This window comes from Synchiropus splendidus, chromosome 4 (genome assembly GCF_027744825.2).
Source record: "Synchiropus splendidus isolate RoL2022-P1 chromosome 4, RoL_Sspl_1.0, whole genome shotgun sequence".
NCBI lineage: Eukaryota > Metazoa > Chordata > Actinopteri > Syngnathiformes > Callionymidae > Synchiropus > Synchiropus splendidus.
In genome coordinates, this window is record NC_071337.1 from 14175818 (window position 1) to 14195359 (window position 19542).

Here is a 19542-nt window from a genome sequence, read left to right on the forward strand (position 1 = left end):
ACCATTCATACCATTCTTAAACCTAATTCCGACAACAATTTCAATCGAAACACAAACTACTATCGTAAGAGAGAATGAAAATCTCAAGACTGGTAGCTTTAACCGACCATTTATTGTTCCACTATTTACATTCTAATACTCAAATTAAAAAAAGTCAATAAAGTGTCCACATTGAAATACTCTTTATGCAAATGCACTTTAAACATATATTATTTGGTCGATGGAAGACATAAAAAAGTGTACCATTTGTTGAGCTCAGTCTTTGGTCCATGATTGCAGACCAACAAAGAGGAAGGAGGTCTTTTGTAGGGAGTTTTCCTCAGAAGCGGCATGTGCAGTGGTACTCCTCCTCCTCCGTTGGGCTTTTGAGTGTTTGATTCTGGAAGTTACTTTTTATTGAATTAAAAAACACTTTTTTATGTATTGGGAAAAGAGCATCTGTCCACATTTATTTACAAAGTACTTAATTATATATTTACATTGCAGCTTCAAATTCTTATTCCATGTTCTTTTGACACTTCAAAACAAAAGTACATTATGTAATCTCTGGAGGGTGAAGTCCTAGAGAGCCTCTACTCTGCTACCCCTACAGTGTGCGTGTAGTGCCATGTGGTGTGGGGACTTGAACAACAAGTGTGCAAGCTGTTAGCCAGCGCAACTAAAAAATGCTTTGTGATTTTTGGTACTGTGAGAATATCTGCACTGGGAGAATGAGTTTTTACTTCCAGCTTAATTTCCACCCTTTGATGCACCGGCCAGGTTACTCGTCTCACCAGGTTGACACATCCATTTGAAATATAATGTTGACATTGTGCTTCAGTAAAGTACCACAACCTGTACACAGCCACAATGAGTCATGTGTCCTGTTTTCACTGAAATTGACTGAGCAAATTCTGTCTACTTTTATGTTTAATACCACAGCCTCAGATCGATGTAAAACTGTTGTGACGTGAGCTTTTATCTCTTGAGTTCAGAATTTTATCAGCTCTCTTTGAATTCAACCGTGGGCTAGAAAGTATTCCCATCTCCATCTTGATTGTACATGACAATGTGAGGCCATGCCTCAGGTCATGCAGTGTCAGAAAGGAAAGTGATCATCTCTCCATCTGGTTCCACCCTGTAGGTCTTTCAGGGCTGGCAGCTGTTGCATACCAGGACAATCCTTAAGAGATGCAAAAAACAAGAAGGTGGAGCTCTTCCAGTCAAACCTGCCTCACCTACCTCTCATGCTACCTGGTCAACCACTAGTTCCCTTGCTCTGTCCACCCCCTGATGTCCTTCACTTTTGTAGAGCTTGCCTTGCATCGATGATCTCTTTCATCTCAGGTACAGTCAAAACGTTTGGGTGGCGTCCTTTATAGATCTGTTGTGATTTGTCAACTCTGATTCCACTACTTCGAAGTGAAAGGGGCTAAATCCATTTGAATACAGTGGGCTAGATAGGACGAAATAAATACGTATCACCTTATTCTTTCAAGTACACACGGGTCAATTTTTGCTTTTGCAAAAAAAATCCTAAAACATTGGCACAGATTAATTAAACAAAATATAGTCATCAGCCTTGTATGAACACTGTAGTTGCATTACAGAAGTACTACAGCCGCAAATTCATTGATTTTCCCTGAGGTACAAAATGTTCCCTGTTAATCTCTCTCCCTTAGTCACACTCCTATTAGCTCAGTAAAAGGACAAATGCCCTACCTTTTTCTTTTGGCTGAACCATTATCCCTTGCGGCCACTCTTCAACCAGTCACTCTCCTTTTACACATGCACCATTTAAGGTAAAGTTGGTCCCGACTTTGGCAAGAAGGCACATTCCATTTACGTTATTTTATTCTTATTATTCTTAAAGTCTTACTACTTGATGTGAAAGTCCAAGAAGGGCTGCAGCGTGGAGTCACAGTGGTACTTTGAAAGTGTAGTTGGCACATTGGAGTCTCTTTGATCATCTTGCATAAATAGATTCTCACCCCCCCAGAAAAAGGCCACTCCTCTTCTTTTCGTTATCCCAGGCTATTGCCCATCTGTGAACAGAACAACAAGGGAATCAGTGTACAACGTGTACAACATCCATCCACAATCGTGAGTTCAATGCTGTCGATAATAAGGCTGTTAGTGGATTATAAAACTGTAGTGCATCTATAGCATTTTGCTTTCACATTTGTTAGATATTGCGTCCATCTTTTTAAACTTAGCATCACACAGTAAATACAATAAATCAACATAAAGCTGCTTGAATTCTAATTCTTTTTATTTGACCATGATGGCATTTATTTTTATGAAATATCAATATATGATGGTAATTTCATATTTTTGCCTGGAATGTTGATGACAGCGAATTTGAGATTTAGCTGATAATGGGCCCTTATTCACAATAACAGAAAGACAAAAGTATTCTGGGTGGCTGACACATTTCTCATTGCTGCTTGGTTTATAGTTTATATAATTTCAAATGTAAATCTGTCATCTTCGCCGCATGCATTTTATTTTTACATTTTACAGTCCTGTTTAATGTCTTCTGTTTAGGTACCCAAACATAGTGTGCCATGGATATTTGTATTTTTGAAACGAACTGCTATCATGTCTATCATGTCTAAGATGCAGGTGCTAACGTTGCAGTGTTGCTGTGATACCTCAAAGCGGCTGTAGACTTTCTTCTCCTTCCTCAGGCTCTCGATTCTTTTAAGCAGTCCTTCTCTCTCCTGCACATTGCCAATCGGTCGAAGGAATCTTCCTCTCTTTATGGAGTTCTGTCTGTCCAACCCTTTCTCCCCAGAATCGCTGTCTTTATCTGCTCCCGTCTCTTGTTCTCGCTCCTGTCGGTTCTTCTGGCTGTTGGCTGAGATCTGCTCCAGGATGACTTTGGTGTCGTCTCTCAGGTTACTGCTGAAAATAACAGAGCTTGTGGGGGACTGGTAGGTGCGCGTAGGTGCAGCTGTAGGGGTTGACGATTTGTGATTCGCAGTAGTTTGCTCGGTCGAGGCGGATCCCGTATCTTTAGTCGATGTGCCCTGTTTTTTGTTGTAGTCCTCTACCAGCTCTTTGACAGAGCTCATGCCCCGATCTTCCGCTGCAGTCTTTTTGTCTTTGTCCTTGGTGCCCAACATTCCCTTCAGTTTTTGAGTCTGCTTCTTCAGGAAGTCGAGCGTCTTTCCCTCACTCTTGCCATCAGTCCCAAGCGTGTTGATTGACGTGTTGGATCCCTTTTGCTCTTTTGCATATTCACGTGGCAGAGTTGAAGAACTATGAGAGCGGATTTTTTTCATTTCACTCTTTTCTGCATCTGTGGCATCTCCGGTCAGAATCTCTTCACCGCAGGAGCGGCGTGGGTTTAACCCCTTCAGCTTGAGGGGATCCTTCTTGAAAATTTTAGGTGATGGAAGCGGCTTTAATTTGAAAATGTCCTTTTTATGCCCATCTGATGCATTTTCCTCTTTGTTAGTTTGAGAAGGCTCCAGTGATTTCAAGTAGCTGAGTTGAGGTTTAGATGGGATTAAAGGTGGCTTTGAGGAACCATGAGTCTCCTTCTTTTCAAGATCTGCTAGTTTGAGTTTGCTGGCTACGTCTGGCTTCTTCCGTTCAGGCTCTGAAGACCCATTGGAGACACTCGGGTTTGTTGTGGTTTGTTGTGGTTTGAGAGGTTCCTTTGACTCTTCTGGCTTGATTTCAGATGGTCCCGTGACTCTCAACTTTGATTCTGTCTCAGTTTTTGTGACTTTTCTCTTGGCTGCAAGATCTTTGAAATATTGTAGTCGACTGGCTGGGTCATTCATGTTGACTGTTGGAAGTGCACTGATGTCTTCATCAGCCTTGGAAGTTGTGAGTGACTTCACATCTTTAAGCTTCTGGTATTCCATCTTTGTGTCATCTTTCTCCTGAGTCACTTTCTCTGGTGGCTTTTCATCTTTCTCTTCCACTTTTTCTGGTTTCTCTTGTTCTGACTCCTGAATTTTTTCCTCCGTTTTTTTTCTCCACTGGAAAGGCTCCCGAGTTATCGATCTCCTCTTTTCCAGGATTTGGGACACGATGGAGGTAGTGCGGCCAAGGTCAAGCTCCTCATCATCTTCGGTGGCTGGTTTCATGCCAAGGCTTCCACTGTGCATCTCCGCCTTGGAGGAGGAGAAGATAAGTGAGGAACGTAGCCGAGAGCTTCGCTGTAGGTGTGGGTTAATCCGTGACCGGAATGACTCGTGCTTTGACAGAAGGAGTTCAGGAGCCTCTTTGACCCCCACATCAACGCCAACCTCTCTTGTTCCGTCTCGCTCTCGTTCCTTCTCGGCTTCCTTTTCTCTTTTCTCTAGTATACTTGCTGAAGGTAGCAAATCCATTGTGGTCTTTGAAAGGGAAGAGTCAAAACTTGTGCTGTCATGTGAGACAGGCTTCCCAAAACGTGGTTTCAGGATATCTGGTCTTGGCTTTGGAGGGACCATTGGTTGATCCCTTTTTCCAAAGTAATGTGATGATCCTTCAGCTGCAGTGGGATCCTGAGATGGCAGGGCATCATCAAATGCATCTGGGCCTATTTGTTGGTTTAGACCTTCCTCTACGTAGTTTTCATACGCACTAAGATATGAATTGAGTCTGTAATTCCTCAAGCCTTGCTTAGCATTGTCATCCTGATCTGGATCTGGTTCCAATCTTTCATAAGAGAATGGTTTCTTAGCAGGGGGATGAGGCTGTGTTGGTGAAGCCAGACAGGTATATGGTTGACCAATGGTTGGTCTTTTGTTAGAGTGGCCTCCTTCATATCTTCCAGCTACAGGAGGTGGTAGGAGGCCCTCTGGTAGACTTAAATCTTCAGATGAAAAATGTGGTCTTCCATAGTTTCCTGCAGTGGGTCCCCGATCTGAACGGAAACTGGAGTCAGAATGTTGGTCGATGGAGAGATGTGAGGGGTAGCCACGAAGTCTGTCATAGTGTCCATGACCAGAACCTGGTCCAGGCCCATCAGAGTAGAAATGGCTACTTTGGGTCTGGTCTCTGCAAAAGATGAAGCAAGAAAACATTGACAAGGTTGTCATAAGAGATGCATTGTTGATAGGATGTGACTCCAAATAGAAGGAGGAGATGACTCACCTGTGAAAATCAGTCTCATCCAAATTATTCATGACTCTGTGCTTCATGTATTGCCTTGAAGATGTGTAGTTTTCTTGGGTACCCTCAGCGTAGCTGTGTCTTTTGAAACCACTGCCACTAATCTCCGGCCTGGAGACAATAGACCTGCCCTGGTCTATATATGACTGTTGCGGTCGGAACTGCTGTTGGGAATACTTCCCGATTGTAACTCCTGTCCCTGGTTCCATTGTGTGGCGAAATGGGTCATTCCTCCGGAAAGGAAGTGCAGCGTTGTCTCCATAGGGGAAGGCAGATGGGAGCTCATGTTGCCTTCGGAAGCCTATAGGATTCCGTAAAGACTGGGACCTCTTCAAGCCAAATTGGCTGCTTAAGTAATTGCTGGTGTCAGGTACAGCATGTGACGGGTCAATGACAAGAGGCTCCGACTGGGCATAAAGAATCCGGAACTCTTCATCAAAAGAAGCGACCAGTTCCCCCAGGAAGAGGTGGGCAATGCAGCGGTGAATCTTCTCGTAAGACCACATGAAACTGTTAAATCGAAAGACCCAACAGTGAGATTATGATCAAACTAGTCCCATCCAAACACAAATCCTCGTCTCACCTGTAACTACCACTGAGCACAGCTCTGCAGTCAACCAGGAGGAAGCGATCCTTCACCTGACCTTTGAAGGTTTTCCCGCAGCGTGAATAATAGGTAATACCTGGTACCGATCTCACACGCATCATCTGTAAAAAAAACAAAAAAAACAAGAACCGATTTTTGCTTCAATGTTTGTCAATAATAACCCTGGTCAACTGGGATTATTGAAAACTCACAGGAATTAGATCCAAGTTGACTTTGCAGTTCATCACCATTGAGAGAAAGTGGTGGGAATCGTGTTCATCAAGCAGAATGTAAACAGGGACGTGGCGTGCTGCGGCGTCTAAAAGGTCGGCAAAAATGTCCACATCTGTGAACATGTCCATCACAATAGCAATAACCTGAAAGACAGCAAGCACATATTTGTTAATGAGAGCCAAGGCCCTCTATTTGACTGAGTACAGACTCATCTACGGGGAGGCTGTCAGTGACCCCAGTCATATCCCAGTAGGTTTGGCTCTCAAGAACACGCGCCTTAATTTAATCCTTTGAGTAAGAAAGTGTTGACTAACTTGATGACAGAATTTTGCAGAATAAGTATGACAGCAACAAGCGTGTCAAAAGTAATTGTCATCAACTTGTCATATACTTAGCAACAAATAAAAGATGCAGTGACACAAGGAAAATGGAGGCACACAACTTTTTGACCTAAGCCAGTCTATCCAGTTCAGTAAATTAATAATGATTCATGCAACCTTTCAATTGCATTCGTCATCTTAAACCAAAGGAAATAAAGGTGACTCCACTGTTGGCGTCGGAAAAAAGGCAGAACTGTTTTCAAGGGAGACAAATAGTAACAACAAATTTGGGCATTTGAGCTCTGTCCTTCTCTATCAGTTACCTGCCGAGCGTTCTTGATGAGTCTTCTGGCCTGCTCCTTGATGCTTGGCATGTCTGGGTCAGATGGGTTGACTAGAGTGGTGACTTCTGTGGCTCCAATCCCACTAATCGGGATTGTTGGCCATCCCAGATCCAGACCCGGAGCCGCCACGTCAGACTGCATAGGCCAATAGGTATCTGAAGAACCGTCGGCATCATTCTGTCCTTCGCTGAACGTGAGGTCAGGGTAGCTGGTCGTCCTCGTGGGGACTTGCACTGTGGACTTGATGTAATCTATTTCAGGCTGAGCCAGAAAACTAACCACGTCTGCTGTGCGCAGGAAGTCGTGATAGCCCTGTTTGGACGTGAGGGAGAACAGGTTAATCTCATTAGTCCTGTCTGAGATATGCTTTCACCAAGATTGAATCGTACCATTGTATCACTTTCTAAAAGGGCATCAATTGCAAGACGGTACTCCTCCTTGTAGTGAGGTGGCAGGTAGTCTTTGTGCAGTGGGTTGTTTTCACCCATCGATGAGTTCTGAGAACGATGAGCCATGTTTGCAGTGCAGGAAGAGGTCGAGCAGGAGGAGGCAGGGATTATATTCTAGAGAACTAGAAGGAAAAAAGAAAGATTAGTAGCAAATACTGTACTGCTTAATGCGTTAAAATACTGAAGTAAATGAAATTTTATAGTTAAACTTAATAACATGATAAATGGAAGATGATTAACTATAAACTGGTACTAGATAGAAGGGATATTTGGTTTTTTTTTGGTTTGTTTACTCAAAACAAATAACTGATTTTGTATTCCACAACACAAAAAGGCATATTCTTATTTTTACATGTTCACAGCTACAGATTAATTGTATATTTGTTGACACTAAATTCTTGTTTTACCTTGTTTTATTTTTTATGTTGCATATTTTCTACCTTGATTTGGCTTAGTTTATTCAGTCATATACTTGGAAGAGCTTCCTAACTCTGTGTCTTTATTTCATACACTGATGCTTGATGTTTGAATTTTGCCAAAATCGGGTCGTTCTGATGTGTCTTCCGATAATGACACTATAATTATACTGCTCACTGTAAGATTGCAGTTGTAGGAGTGAGGTCGAGGGTATTAAAGCGTGACCTTAATCTTATTGATGCATGTCGATGTATGCTAAATCATGCTACACTGTAAGGACATATTTTCCAATGAGGTTTACTAGTCACAATAATGTTACAATTACAATGGACTTGTTACTTTCTTCACCAAACCAAGATGTACCAAGGCAATGACCTTAGTCGTGTTGTTTTTTAAATTCTTTAATACAGAACTCAAAAAGCAAATCAATTGTTCAATTAGACCACGGCTCTTAGGAGAAAGGCCTCTAGAGAGAAGAATCCAAATATCTGCCTGTATGGGAAGGATGTAGTATGAGCTCTAGAGGCTCTGATCGACACAAATCCTCACTCTCATATATGGCTGTAAGCTACATGTTGTGACTAAAAGCAACATTCTGGATACAGGTGGCAGAAAACAGGTCGGAACTTGAGTGAGAGGGAACTCTGGCCTCTTTGCTTTGACTGCTGCCCCTGCAGTCTGACCTCAGTTGGTGAGAAACATTGTGAGTTCTCTTGGAAACACTTTTCACCATCAGCCCTTCTAACCACCTGCGGATCAGACCTGTTTGGTGGACCGGCAACAGCTCATATTCTGAGTCTCACAGTCCATTGTTGTTTCAGTTTCTACTGATGCTGAACATTCCTTAAATATCTATGTTAGTCAATGATGGAAGCGTTATTTCACTCGACATCCCTGCTGCTCCACAAACTACAGGTTCTCCACCACAGGTTAAATTGTCGTCGTGACCTGAGTCATATATTCATAGTACGACAAAATTCAGCCCAGGGCTATATTATTTAAAAAGTAAAGGTCTGGAATAGAAACTATTCATGATTTTCACAATGATTTAACATTTCCCCTTTTCCACACTATCCTCACACCTTCATGCACTCCTTCACATTATAATATTATATATTGAGCAAAGGTAAGCTAGTGAAAGGGAGAGGTTGGAAAGGCATGTGGAGGTGTAGGGGCAGGTTCCACTTCGTAAACATGTTGGTGCGTCATGTTGCGAGTCGCTACTCAGACTCCATCTTTTGCCACGGTGCTAGTCCGCTGAGCAAGTTGTCAACTATGCATTGTTGAGAAAGATAGGGCTTAAAAGAGGAGAAAGTTCTTGCACAATCCTTAACTGGAGAGGACAAAGGAGGGTTCGAATCAAGCTTGAATCTACTGTTGGAAATCCTGTCTCAATAATTATCAACTAGAAAACATGACATGCGTGAAACAAGTGACTGAAACTCATTAGATTATGTGTCAAAGATTTAAATATAATTGCAAAGTTTTCGTGCCAGTTTTAAATGGTTTAAACTGACTGGAGAAACATCTCAAGCACAGCTTTTTGATAGCTGATCACGTATGCCATGCAAGCAGATTAGTAGCTGTTCAATGTCTCAATGTAAATAATAACCTGCTTCATCTGACTTATAGGAGCAAATTTTATTTTTGGCTCACAAAGCGAACGAGCAAATAACAAGCACCGTCGTTATGGCGACACTCAAAACTAAAACAAAGAAAAAAAAATTGGCAGCTGTTGCGACAGCAATACGTCTGTTAGATGTGCGCATAGAAATAACCCATTCAACTCTGTGTAAGGCTTTAGCTGTGGTTGGATGGCCTCAAGTTTGAAAAGAAAAATGTGTGAGAAATGACCCAGAGAGGGATTAGTGCGGTGTGCTGTTCAATTAAAAGCTTAAAAGGAAAGAAGCGCTTTTCATTGTAACCTCACCTACAGGAGAATCGAGAGGACAAGCAACTGCTCTCAGTGAAGTGAGTTTCATATGCAAGGATCAGTCATCTGACTTGTGGCATCTATGCAGTACAGCCAACCAAGGGAACGTCTAAGAGCAGCTTCTTGTCTCTGGGTTAGTTTTGTTAACAAACTATGAACAGTATTGACATTACTGCTCAATTCAGGAAGTGACATCAGCGTGGTGACATTGCTTTGTAAACACATTATTGTGGAAACATATGAAGGTCACCTTAATGTGTAGGAGTAATTAATATATCAGACATGTGAAGTCAATCAAATGGCCAGGAATCGGAGTAAATGCAATTAAGTGAAATGTGTACAAATGGTTGGGTGGTGTTGTAAATTTGTTGCTTTTCAAGCTGAGAGCCTGATGTAACAGCAACAATGTCTATCTATTGTTTCATGAAAAAGTGGGAGCAAGTTGTGCGGTTAATTAAAAGGTTGTCATTTGATAGCCGTGCTCTCTGTCTGTTGAAATAGTGAGGTGTATGTTACCTTGGGGGGGCTGACAGAAAAGATGAGTAAGCAATTTGGAAGTGTGTGCAACAGTGGCAGTGAAGTTCCACATTCATCTGTGAATGTGAAGGCACAGCCCACTTTCCGAGTAAGAACCTGCTTCACGTGGTGCCACATGAGTCACTGGGCTGCTCTGCTAGTCCTGGATGGGGTTAACTTCCATCGTGTTGCTCTGCTATGACTCATCGGGCAAATTGGCGACTTCCTGACTCATTTTTAGCTATAGAAATCAAGCTTTCGCGGTGCGCCGTTCCCCATCCAAAGTTCCACACTGGGCACAGACATAAAATGGGCGTTTCCCTCGGGAGAGGAAAAATCTTTGCCCAACCTTGTTCTACGTAACAAAATTATATTTGCATGCTGCTGCATGTTTAATATTCCCTCAAACCACAAGAAAAGCTATGAAATATTTCGCATTATTTTGTACTGTGGCTGCTGTGTTTCAGCAGGAAGCATTGAGGTGAGAGGTTGTAATAGACCCTGTGACACTCCTTCAACAAAAGTCTGAACTAAAACATCAGTAGTTGTCATTTCTCCTGTTTCATATTCTCATTTGCCTGAACCAGATAACAAGGATAAAAACCTTTTAGGATTTAGTGAATACCTGATATAAGTAGATACATTTGAACTCAAATTGACAATTTAAAAAATGACAAAGCCTTGATCAGTAAATATGTCTTATGACTCTTTATAGATCCTTCATCAGGGATCATAGATTACAACAAAACGTTGTCACAGAACTGTTGCATAACAACTTGAACTAACAATTATAAGACATAATAACATTTTTTAAAATTACATATAATAAATGCAACACATGAATGAAAATTATAAAATGTTTTGTCAAGTTTTATTGTACCCAAACCCTGTGGATTTAGCAAGCCTGAGGCAGGATTCTGCCCTTTACTTGCCCCTGCTGGTTCCAGCTTATTTTGTATTCAGACTTTTGCGTTTCCACTAACGCAGCTTGTTAATACGCTAAATATTGACATACACCACATCCACATTTCCTCTCCCTTTACTCAGAAGACTACATCATCATTGTTATTGCTTTTACACATATGTAGTTCTACCGAACCTTTAGTGAATTTATGATTATATTAAATAATGTAATATAATTGTACTTCTATTTCCATCCCTATCTTCTGTCAGGACTGATAATATTACATAAAATTGCTTTATTTTATCCCACTGCTCTCATGGATTTCCTTCGGGAAATCCCTTTGCCTTCCATATTCCGAAAGCATCGTCAGTGGTTGTCGCTCGATGTGTCCCCTGAGTGACCTAGTATGCTGTCCAGGGTATCCCCTACCTCTTGCCCTATTTTTTCTGGGATAAGCCCCAACAGACAGCCATGTAAATAAGCATCAGATTAGTGAATACTCTTTTTTTTACCACTCAATAATACCTGAATTTCAGTATATACTGTGTCACTAAAGTGTTTTATTTCAGATTGAGGCAAACCCTGTTGCTTTATGTGTTGTTCCCGCAGTCCAAAAACGTATAGCAGTTCATTCATTCATTCATTCATTGTGAGTAGGTGTGAGAGTGGGCATGTATTTTATCATCTCTGGACTATAGGAAAAAATGACCTAAGGAACTTGTTAAATAATGTAGGTTTTAATACTTAACAATGTTAGTCTCTTCTTTAACGTTGCATTATGCAGAGGGTTCCATTCGGCACCGGAGTAAGGGGACAATTTGACCGGCTTGAGTTGTGACCTGCAGAGTTAAAAGTAAGACAAGCCTCCTACACCTCACCTGACAGTCAGGTATTCAAACTAATATTACCACTTTGTTGGTTGGTATAGCAACTCTACAGTAGACTAAAGACACAAAACAAAGATGAGGCTTCACCTATCTAAAGCGTCTGTTGCTCACATGAGGACCTTCCTGGCCTAAATGCTCCATAACAAAGACGGTCGGAAACTCTAAACCACCGCAGGGTATCCTGGTTGCGACCAACAGCCGCCGCTGATGGTCAGAGTCAATATTCGGATGTGTCTAAGTTTGCTCACCAAGCGTGTGAACGGCTCATTCTCCACATTCCTGCACCCACATCGACAGTGGAGGGGAGGGACAGGAGACAAGGGTCTGTCTTGGCTTCAGTATTTACAAGAAATACATAAACCTGGTTGCCTCCTTGTCAGAGAAACTCACATTCTGAACACGCCTCACTAAACAAACAACTCGATAGATGTGCCATACCTCATCAGTCAGTTCGCAGAATAGAATAGGGCGAGAAGGGAATACCTGAGAACAGGTCGGGATGGACGAGCCAGTCATCTGCCGATGCGAATGTCAGGACTTTTCTCTGCCATCTTTTGCTTAGATTAACTCACTCAGTGAGATAAGCACAAACACAGATGACTGCTGTCACTGTGAGTATATCATCACACCTCTGTGCTACTGTTGAATGCTCCACAAAAGATGATGCACTGCTGGCCAGGTGAGTGTGTACAGTGTGTGAGAGACGGAGTGTGTATCCTCCCTTCTTTGCCCTGTTTTCATGCAGTGGCTCTGCTTGAAAAACAAGTCCTCTCAGATCGTTCTTTCAGCTTCTAAATGTCAGGAAACAGCAAGAATGTTTCATAAACATTCTGTTTAATGGTTTCACCACAACAGCGCGAATGTTAAAAATAACGTGAAATAAAAGATGCTGACAACATGGAGGAGCCACTTTAAGTCACACCACATAAAAGTGGCAGACAGACTGTGCACATGTCAGACTTTTCCAGTTCTGTGACTCATTACGATAAAATCTAACTGATGGCTAAAGTGGAGGGCAGAGAACAACAAAGCTGATTTATAAATGTCGGCAATAAAGATACTGGCTGAATGATAGAGCAAAGTTTATAGGTGGAGACGTGTGACAGACTTTGTAACAGCCATTTTGAAAGTAGAAATGAGCAATGAGTTCCTGAAAACCTCTCATTTAACGCAAAGCAACAACCTAAAAACACAATATTCCTTAACTTAAGGCCTTAGGGTCATATGAGGTGTGCAACTTATTTCGCAATTTTCTTTACACATCACTCACACTACAAGTTCCACTGAGTACTGCAACAGATGAAGCTCTTTTGAAAACCAACATGGCGAAACATATGATTAAATTTGTGTAGCACCTGTTCAGTTTCCGGGTTCTCACCAGGATTTCTTTATCTGCGTAGGGTGACCGCTATGGTCTTGTTACACATGAAGAAGATTGCATGGCATTATGCCAAACATAGAAACAGACACGTAATAGTGGACCAACAAAGACGCTGAGCTGTTCTTAAGATTCACACTTAAAAACAAATCAACAATGAAAGACCGAGTAGGGGTCCAAATCACAGCAAAGGGTATCTTAACATTAGTGTACACATTTGCAATGGTGTGGTAACAATCCTGTTTATTCTGTTCCATTATTGAGTGCTTTTCTTGTTTTGCTTAAATGTAGCTGTGGTTCACTATCGCGTAATTCAACTTGCTGATGATTTTTCAAACTCAAAGCGAAACCTGGGAATCCCATGAGATACAATCCTAGATACAACATCTGTATTGTTATGTCAGCATTCACTTCATTTCCAGCTGATTCTAAACATTTCAAGAAGTAGAATTTGAAGTGTTTACTGCGGTGATTAAATTCTAGTATATAGCTACAAAGTCACATTTGTTGTCGCTGGTTGGAAGATTCCACTTTGTAATCTCAACATTTACTCAACAGTCAAATGACATGGCATTGCAGTAGTAGGTGTTGCACTTCTGTAAATGCAAATAAATATTCTCAAAAAATAAAACTAATTGAATATGAGTAAATAGCTTGGAGGTATAGAGAGACCTGTTTAACCTGGATGTGTTGGGCGGCTAAAGATCAGAGTTCTTCAGTTGTGGACCGCAACTATGCTGTGCTCCCTGATGGTTCCCAAGCTGGAGTGAAAATGTGCTTGATCCTGGATCTGAATAGTAGACCGCTACCGTTCACACTAAATGCCAGGATCACCTCAACTGCCTTCATTGTATGAGCCAGGTGCTCTGTGCAGAGTCTCTTGGGATAACTGAGCTCCTCCTTGCTTAGGAGAACAATAGGTTACTCTCTAAGAAAGCTAAAACCTGCTGCTTCTTTTTGTTATTCCGATCACGACCCAGTGTTCATGTCCAAGTCAGTATTTGATTAAAAATAATAATAATAAAAAAATTCTCTCTATCAATACACACTCTAACAGCACTTAATAGCTTGAAACTAATGCATGTTTTAACAATTCTAAGGAGCCAGCCATTGTGGAGCCTCACTGCATTAACAAGACACACAGCAGTTGTATTTCATTACACTCAAAAATTCAAATCCAACAAGCCTAAACTTGACATGTGGTGCCTGCGCCTGATTTCATACATTCATTAGATGTAGCTTATCGACTTTGATCTTCCACATTCATACATTTTTCATGTTTCATACTGTCTAATGAGAACAACAAGCCTTTTGTATGATCAAGTTCGACTACTTTCATAAGCTGGATGTGCAAATGTATCCTTTGCTAGAAAGTTAGTGAGAATATTTGCTGGTTAAAATTACATTTTTGAAAAGTTTCACATATGCAGAAAGTAAATTATTTCAAGCGTTATCTCGCTCAGGTGTGCTCTGTTTGCACTACCTTGACATTAGCATTGTAAAAAAAAAAAATCTGAGGTGCACTTGAACGCACCTTCCACAAGTTCATCTTCTATATTCTGTAGCACATCATGTTGTCAACGTAAAAAAAAACAAAGCTGTTCCTCTAGGTAAACTTGACCTAAATTACGGCTACATGCTTGCAGAAAATGTACAAATAGACTTGCACTCACAGTTTAACAGACAGGCGTAATAAACGCGTCACGCGGTAATAATAGTGAAATAGAATATACACCTGGACGGGGTTCGTCCCAACTGGAAATCTGAGTTTAAGACAGTAAGACGATTGAATCTTAACGAGAAGATACGTAACATCTATTGTTCCACTTCGTACAAAGTCCGTCTTTATTCCGTACCTCTCGGCAGTCCTCGTCTCTCTTCGGCACCAGTGGCTCCCGATCCTCCGTCACATTCCACGGATCGAGTTGGTGTCCGCCGCCGCCGCCGCCGGCCGGCAAGTCTACGCTCCAGGCCCGGGCTGAGCTGCGATACACGGGGCGGTGGGAGTCTTCCAGTGCCACTGAGACGCTGCACACCGCGGTGAATGAGGAAGAAGTTGGGCGACTTGAGCTCCAGAGGGCTTTCCCACAGACATGACTCCTCCCAGAGCGGTTGACGAGCTCGCGCTCGTCTCCATTGGAGGCTCACTTCTTGTGGCTTCTTTCAAAAGGTCCTTGGTGTTCTCGACTTTTCCAGGAACATTTGTAAAACATAGCCTTCTGAACTACTTTTTAAGACTGTGATCCTTGTAATGTCGTCCAAGAGACTTATCAGATTTATCATGGTGTTTGCAGGGATAGTGATATGGAGGACATTTCTGAAGGGCTGCGCATTATAGTGTTTACTGTATGTTTTGGAATGTATGTGAGAAGTTAGTGCGTTTTTTGTTGGGGTTTGTCTGGATTTCTTTTCTCTGGTTTTCTGTAAGTGTGTAAAAATACTCGTGTGTGAGCGTTATGGTGTATATTTTGGATGTATCCGTTGAAATGTTTGTGGTTTTTAACTGGATGTGATGCAGTGTTTAAGTATGATTTTATGTGAGCCATGCTTTTGACATGGGTGGTGAGGAGAATGTTGTTTGGTGTGTGGTTGTACTGCAGAGTTTTAGTGTAAGTGTGTTAATGTGTGTTTCGTATTTCTGTAAATCAGTGTTTCAATAAATTGTGTTGTGAGTCAGAGCTGCATTTTGCATGGTTATGTAGAAACATGTGTGTGTCCAGGTACATAGTTTTTATGATCACAAAAAAGTGGCAATGTGTAGGGTTGTTGGAGTATAGGAGAGGTTTGTTTAGTTATTGTGTTTCAAAACCATTACATTTATTATAGGTTATAACAACATACATTTTTGGGATATTTTAGGTTTGAGAGACACATTAGCTCCAAGTATTTTCCGGTGAAAAAACCAGACAAATGCCATGAAAGGAATTAACCCTTGGGCTCAAAATCTAATTCTTACTTTAATTTGTTTACACCAAAGTTGTTCCTTTGAGATGTTGGGCTGATAAATGATACTGGAATAAACAGCATTTATGTGCTAAAAATTATAAATGATTTCCTTTTTCATGTTCCATATGAGCCTGTGCGTGAAAGAAATCACGTTGACTGTTGCCTAGTACAAAATATTTATTGAAAATGCGTCATCACAATAACGTCCTCACAGTCCTGGGGCTAAATGTTTTCATTTCCTCTTAAACTGAAAGTTTCTTCAACCGAACCATCCCCAGTGATGAATATCAGTACTTTCATTATGCATCACAAATCTGTCTCTTTGCTCTTGTTCAGTTTCGTGCTTCCAATGTTGCATTCTTGTTACCCCAAAAATCAAAGGAAAATTACAGTGAGAGTTTTTTGAAGTGAAATAGAGAAGTAACTGTGTATGTTAACTTTAACTTTAACACCAGTAAAGACTACATGTAAAATTTCCATCAGTTCCATGTTTCCATCTCCATGTCCACCTCTGTTAATCCAGTCAAGCCTGGAAGTCAGAACAGAGCCTCACAAAAGCTTTGATATGAACAAAGTTGCCCCTTCAAATTCCTCCATCAAATGAAGACCAGGATTCTAGGTTCATGGAGTCAAACTAGACACCAAACTGTCTATCCCTTGAGGCAAGAACTTGTTCCCCAGAAGGCAAGCTTATGTGCTTCTACATGTCCACAGTGATTCACACTATAACTGAATGATTCTATTGTATATAGCTAAGGCTGTGAATCCGATGAATGACTATTTTACTCATTTGACCAAGTTTGTGTGACGTTTGGTTGCTAGTATAGATGGCCCTCGACATAATTTCCCAACATCCATAATGAGTGACCTGGAATTGGCACTTCAGATACCATAATGTACTGCAACAGCTGAATCTCTTATAAGAGTAGTCAAATATGTATTTTTGATTTTGTCAGTTTCAATACCTCCAGAAGGATATTCCACTGACTGACTGAAACATATGTATGCCAGTACAATGGATGATCTTAAAAAAAAAAAAGAAAACTCCATAGCCGCAGTTTTTCATTTCCTCTTGTTGTTACTGGGAATAGAATGCAGACTCAGGGTTGCAGGAGCAATTCTGAGTCCACACACATGTTTATGTTGCTATTCAAGTTTTTATTTCTCTCAATGACTCCCTTCACCTCAATGGACGGTGGTTAAAGAGAGTGCTGTGGAGTGTGTGCAGTACTCGGCCTGTCCTTTGCTCAGGAACACACCTTGTTTCATTGCTCTGTTGGAGCAACACATACAAACAGCCACGATGGGTGTGCCTGCTGTTTGAATAACTGTTCCTGACGCTCACATGCACGCACACACTGAGGTGTTTATCAAGAGCGCTGTCTCACTTGTGTTATAACACTGGAATAGCGCGCTTGTTACTACACCCAAAAGGCAATGACAAGACTCTAATAGAATCTGACTCTGATAAGCTGCCGCAGGTATACTGGACACTACAGAGGAGGGCGCGGCCGCTCGGAGGAATGTGCTCACGGCTTCTCAGCACACCCAATCTTCTCCACCCTGTCGTTGCTCTCTCTCTCTCCTCCTCTTCCTCCTCCTTCTTCTCCTCCTCCTCCATCCTCTTTTTCCATTCTCCTCCCCCACCTGCGTCACCTGCAGAACAGGTTTTCGAGTCCAGACAGGATTCCAGGTTGATGCTGAACCCTGGCTTCAGCAAACGATGACTCTCATCACCTGTGGCTATTAAATTCAATGTAACTTCATCAACAGGAACTCATGACACCAGGAACTCACTAGTCACTCGTGATTCATGAAGGATTTTGCAATCAAACTTTTTTTGTTTTTGCAAATCTTATCTCTGAAAGCTGGCCATGTTTTCATTAGGTTCCTATGGACTCATTTACAGTCCACATTAACCTATTAGATGCATTATGGTTCTTAGTTCCATCGACATACTGTAGCTGTGCAAGTAAACATTTGCTTTTGAAAAACAAGCGTTTCAGTGCTTAATATGTCTGGTTGTTGCATGGTCAGCTGTCAGAACAGGCATTCTAACCATGGACTGAAGTTCTGCCATGATATCCTAGCAATATCCAATATCCCAAAGGTGTCCACTCACTGATGTCCTTTTCCTGTCCATTAGTGTGAGTTTTTGCTTCACCTTCCTTCCAAAAATCCCAAATCCTCAGGCACCTATTAATACACATTCACTGTTTACAAACTCAGAAGACGTCTATAGTAATAACGTTTTGGAGAGCAACGTGTTGCAGTGCTTTATGAGACGTGTGGTGTGAGTCACTTAAAATAGTCACTCTAAAACGTGAGTATAAAGGTGTAACAATCCTGCAGTCGTACTTCAGAGTGATAAATGACAATGAAGCAGACAATCAGTTAAATGACTAAGGTGAGCTGAGCTAAAAGCTAAACTAAGTCAATACAATTTTTAAAAAATGTATAGGTTCAAGCTGTGTCCTGTAAGTGGTCGTCTCTTTCTGGAATTGGGATCTGGTTTTGCACAAACCAGAGTCATGGAGTCGACCAGCTGCTCCCCTGCTTAAGTGAAGTGTGGTAAAGACAAAACAAGTCAGTCCCAAGGTCCCACAGACGAATACAATAGTTGTCAACTCTTAGTTATTCTTCATCTCGCTCTGGCGGAGTAGTAGCCTGGCTGTTCATATGTTGAATGTCTAAACAACTTTAAAGCGGTATTCAAACCTCCACAAAAGCAAATGTGTTGCTCCAGGATAGATTACAAGCTGTTATGTGATGTTGCAGAAATTCTGTGTCGAGGCTCTGCTGGATAACTGAGCTCCTCACCCTATAATCCCTTTTATTTTTTGTTGCTGAGTAAATACCAATTTAAACCGCCAAACCTGTGTGTCATGTGCCAAGGCTTCATACAAAACGCACTGTCAACCAAGTTAGAAAAGTAATTAACACAACACCTTATGAAGGTGAAATATATATATGTATATATATTATTCTGAAGTGTTTTGCAACTGGAGAGTGTCTTTCTCCCTGCAGGAGGCCTGAATCAAATGAGCAGCACAAACTTTCCCAGCATGCCTTTCTCACGCTGTAATGCCACACCTGAGTGTAAACTGACTCCTCAAGGCTTTGAGGTCATCCTAACGTCCCTCCGTCCACTTCACAACTCTACAGGTGGCTCATGTGCGGAAGTGGAAATGTTATTTACTCATCAGCTGGTGTAATGTGTGGACGTATTTCATGTCAACTAATTGACTGTCTACCTTGACGTCAAATATTTTTTTATAACCCTGACAAACCTGTTTGCATGTGTTGATCTTATCGAAAGACTGAAATGCATCGCTATCAGTATTTAGTGCTGGGTGAGGCATCCAGGATGAGCCATAAACAGCAGGCTGAATACTGAACATGCAACAGGAATGTCCCTGTGTGAACATTTACACCAAGAGAAAACTATTATAGGAACTTCGCAACAACATGCCTTCATCAGGTGGAACAGCTTTCATGTAATCACAATGCCATGCATGAAGGTAATGGTTATTC

At 41.5% G+C, this 19542-nt stretch overlaps 1 protein-coding gene across 5 annotated transcripts; it reads right to left on the reverse strand.

Moving 5' to 3' along the window:
* Positions 1-82: 82 nt before the first annotated feature.
* On the reverse strand, positions 83-15103 carry fam83hb (family with sequence similarity 83 member Hb). Of its 5 annotated transcripts, XR_008414450.1 has the most exons (9): positions 14919-15103; positions 6968-7149; positions 6558-6890; positions 5893-6057; positions 5678-5802; positions 5077-5604; positions 2634-4980; positions 1702-2024; positions 83-1435 (listed from the first exon to the last, which is right to left on the reverse strand). XR_008414450.1 is itself a non-coding variant. In XM_053864034.1 (8 exons), exons 2-8 carry the CDS (start codon positions 7091-7093, stop codon positions 2004-2006), a joined length of 3645 nt encoding a protein of 1214 aa, XP_053720009.1. In that variant the 5' UTR covers positions 7094-7149; positions 14919-15103; the 3' UTR covers positions 83-2003. The 5 variants fall into 5 exon arrangements, 4 of the variants coding, with proteins under 4 accessions (XP_053720009.1, XP_053720012.1, XP_053720010.1 ...); XM_053864034.1 differs by having other exon boundaries at positions 83-2024; XM_053864037.1 differs by lacking the exon at positions 14919-15103 and adding an exon at positions 13735-13752 and having other exon boundaries at positions 83-2024.
* Between the last annotated feature and the right edge of the window lie 4439 nt (positions 15104-19542).

Bases quoted from the DNA above. Each gene is read 5' to 3' on its own strand.
- fam83hb (XM_053864034.1), bottom strand. From the start codon at position 7,093: ATGGCTCATCGTTCTCAGAACTCATCGATGGGTGAAAACAACCCACTG. The intron at 6,891-6,967 runs GTACGATTCAAT...ACGTCCAAACAG, and splicing joins TTTTAGAAAGTGATACAATG to GGCTATCACGACTTCCTGCG. The intron at 5,605-5,677 runs GTGAGACGAGGA...TCGATTTAACAG, and splicing joins GTGCTCAGTGGTAGTTACAG to TTTCATGTGGTCTTACGAGA.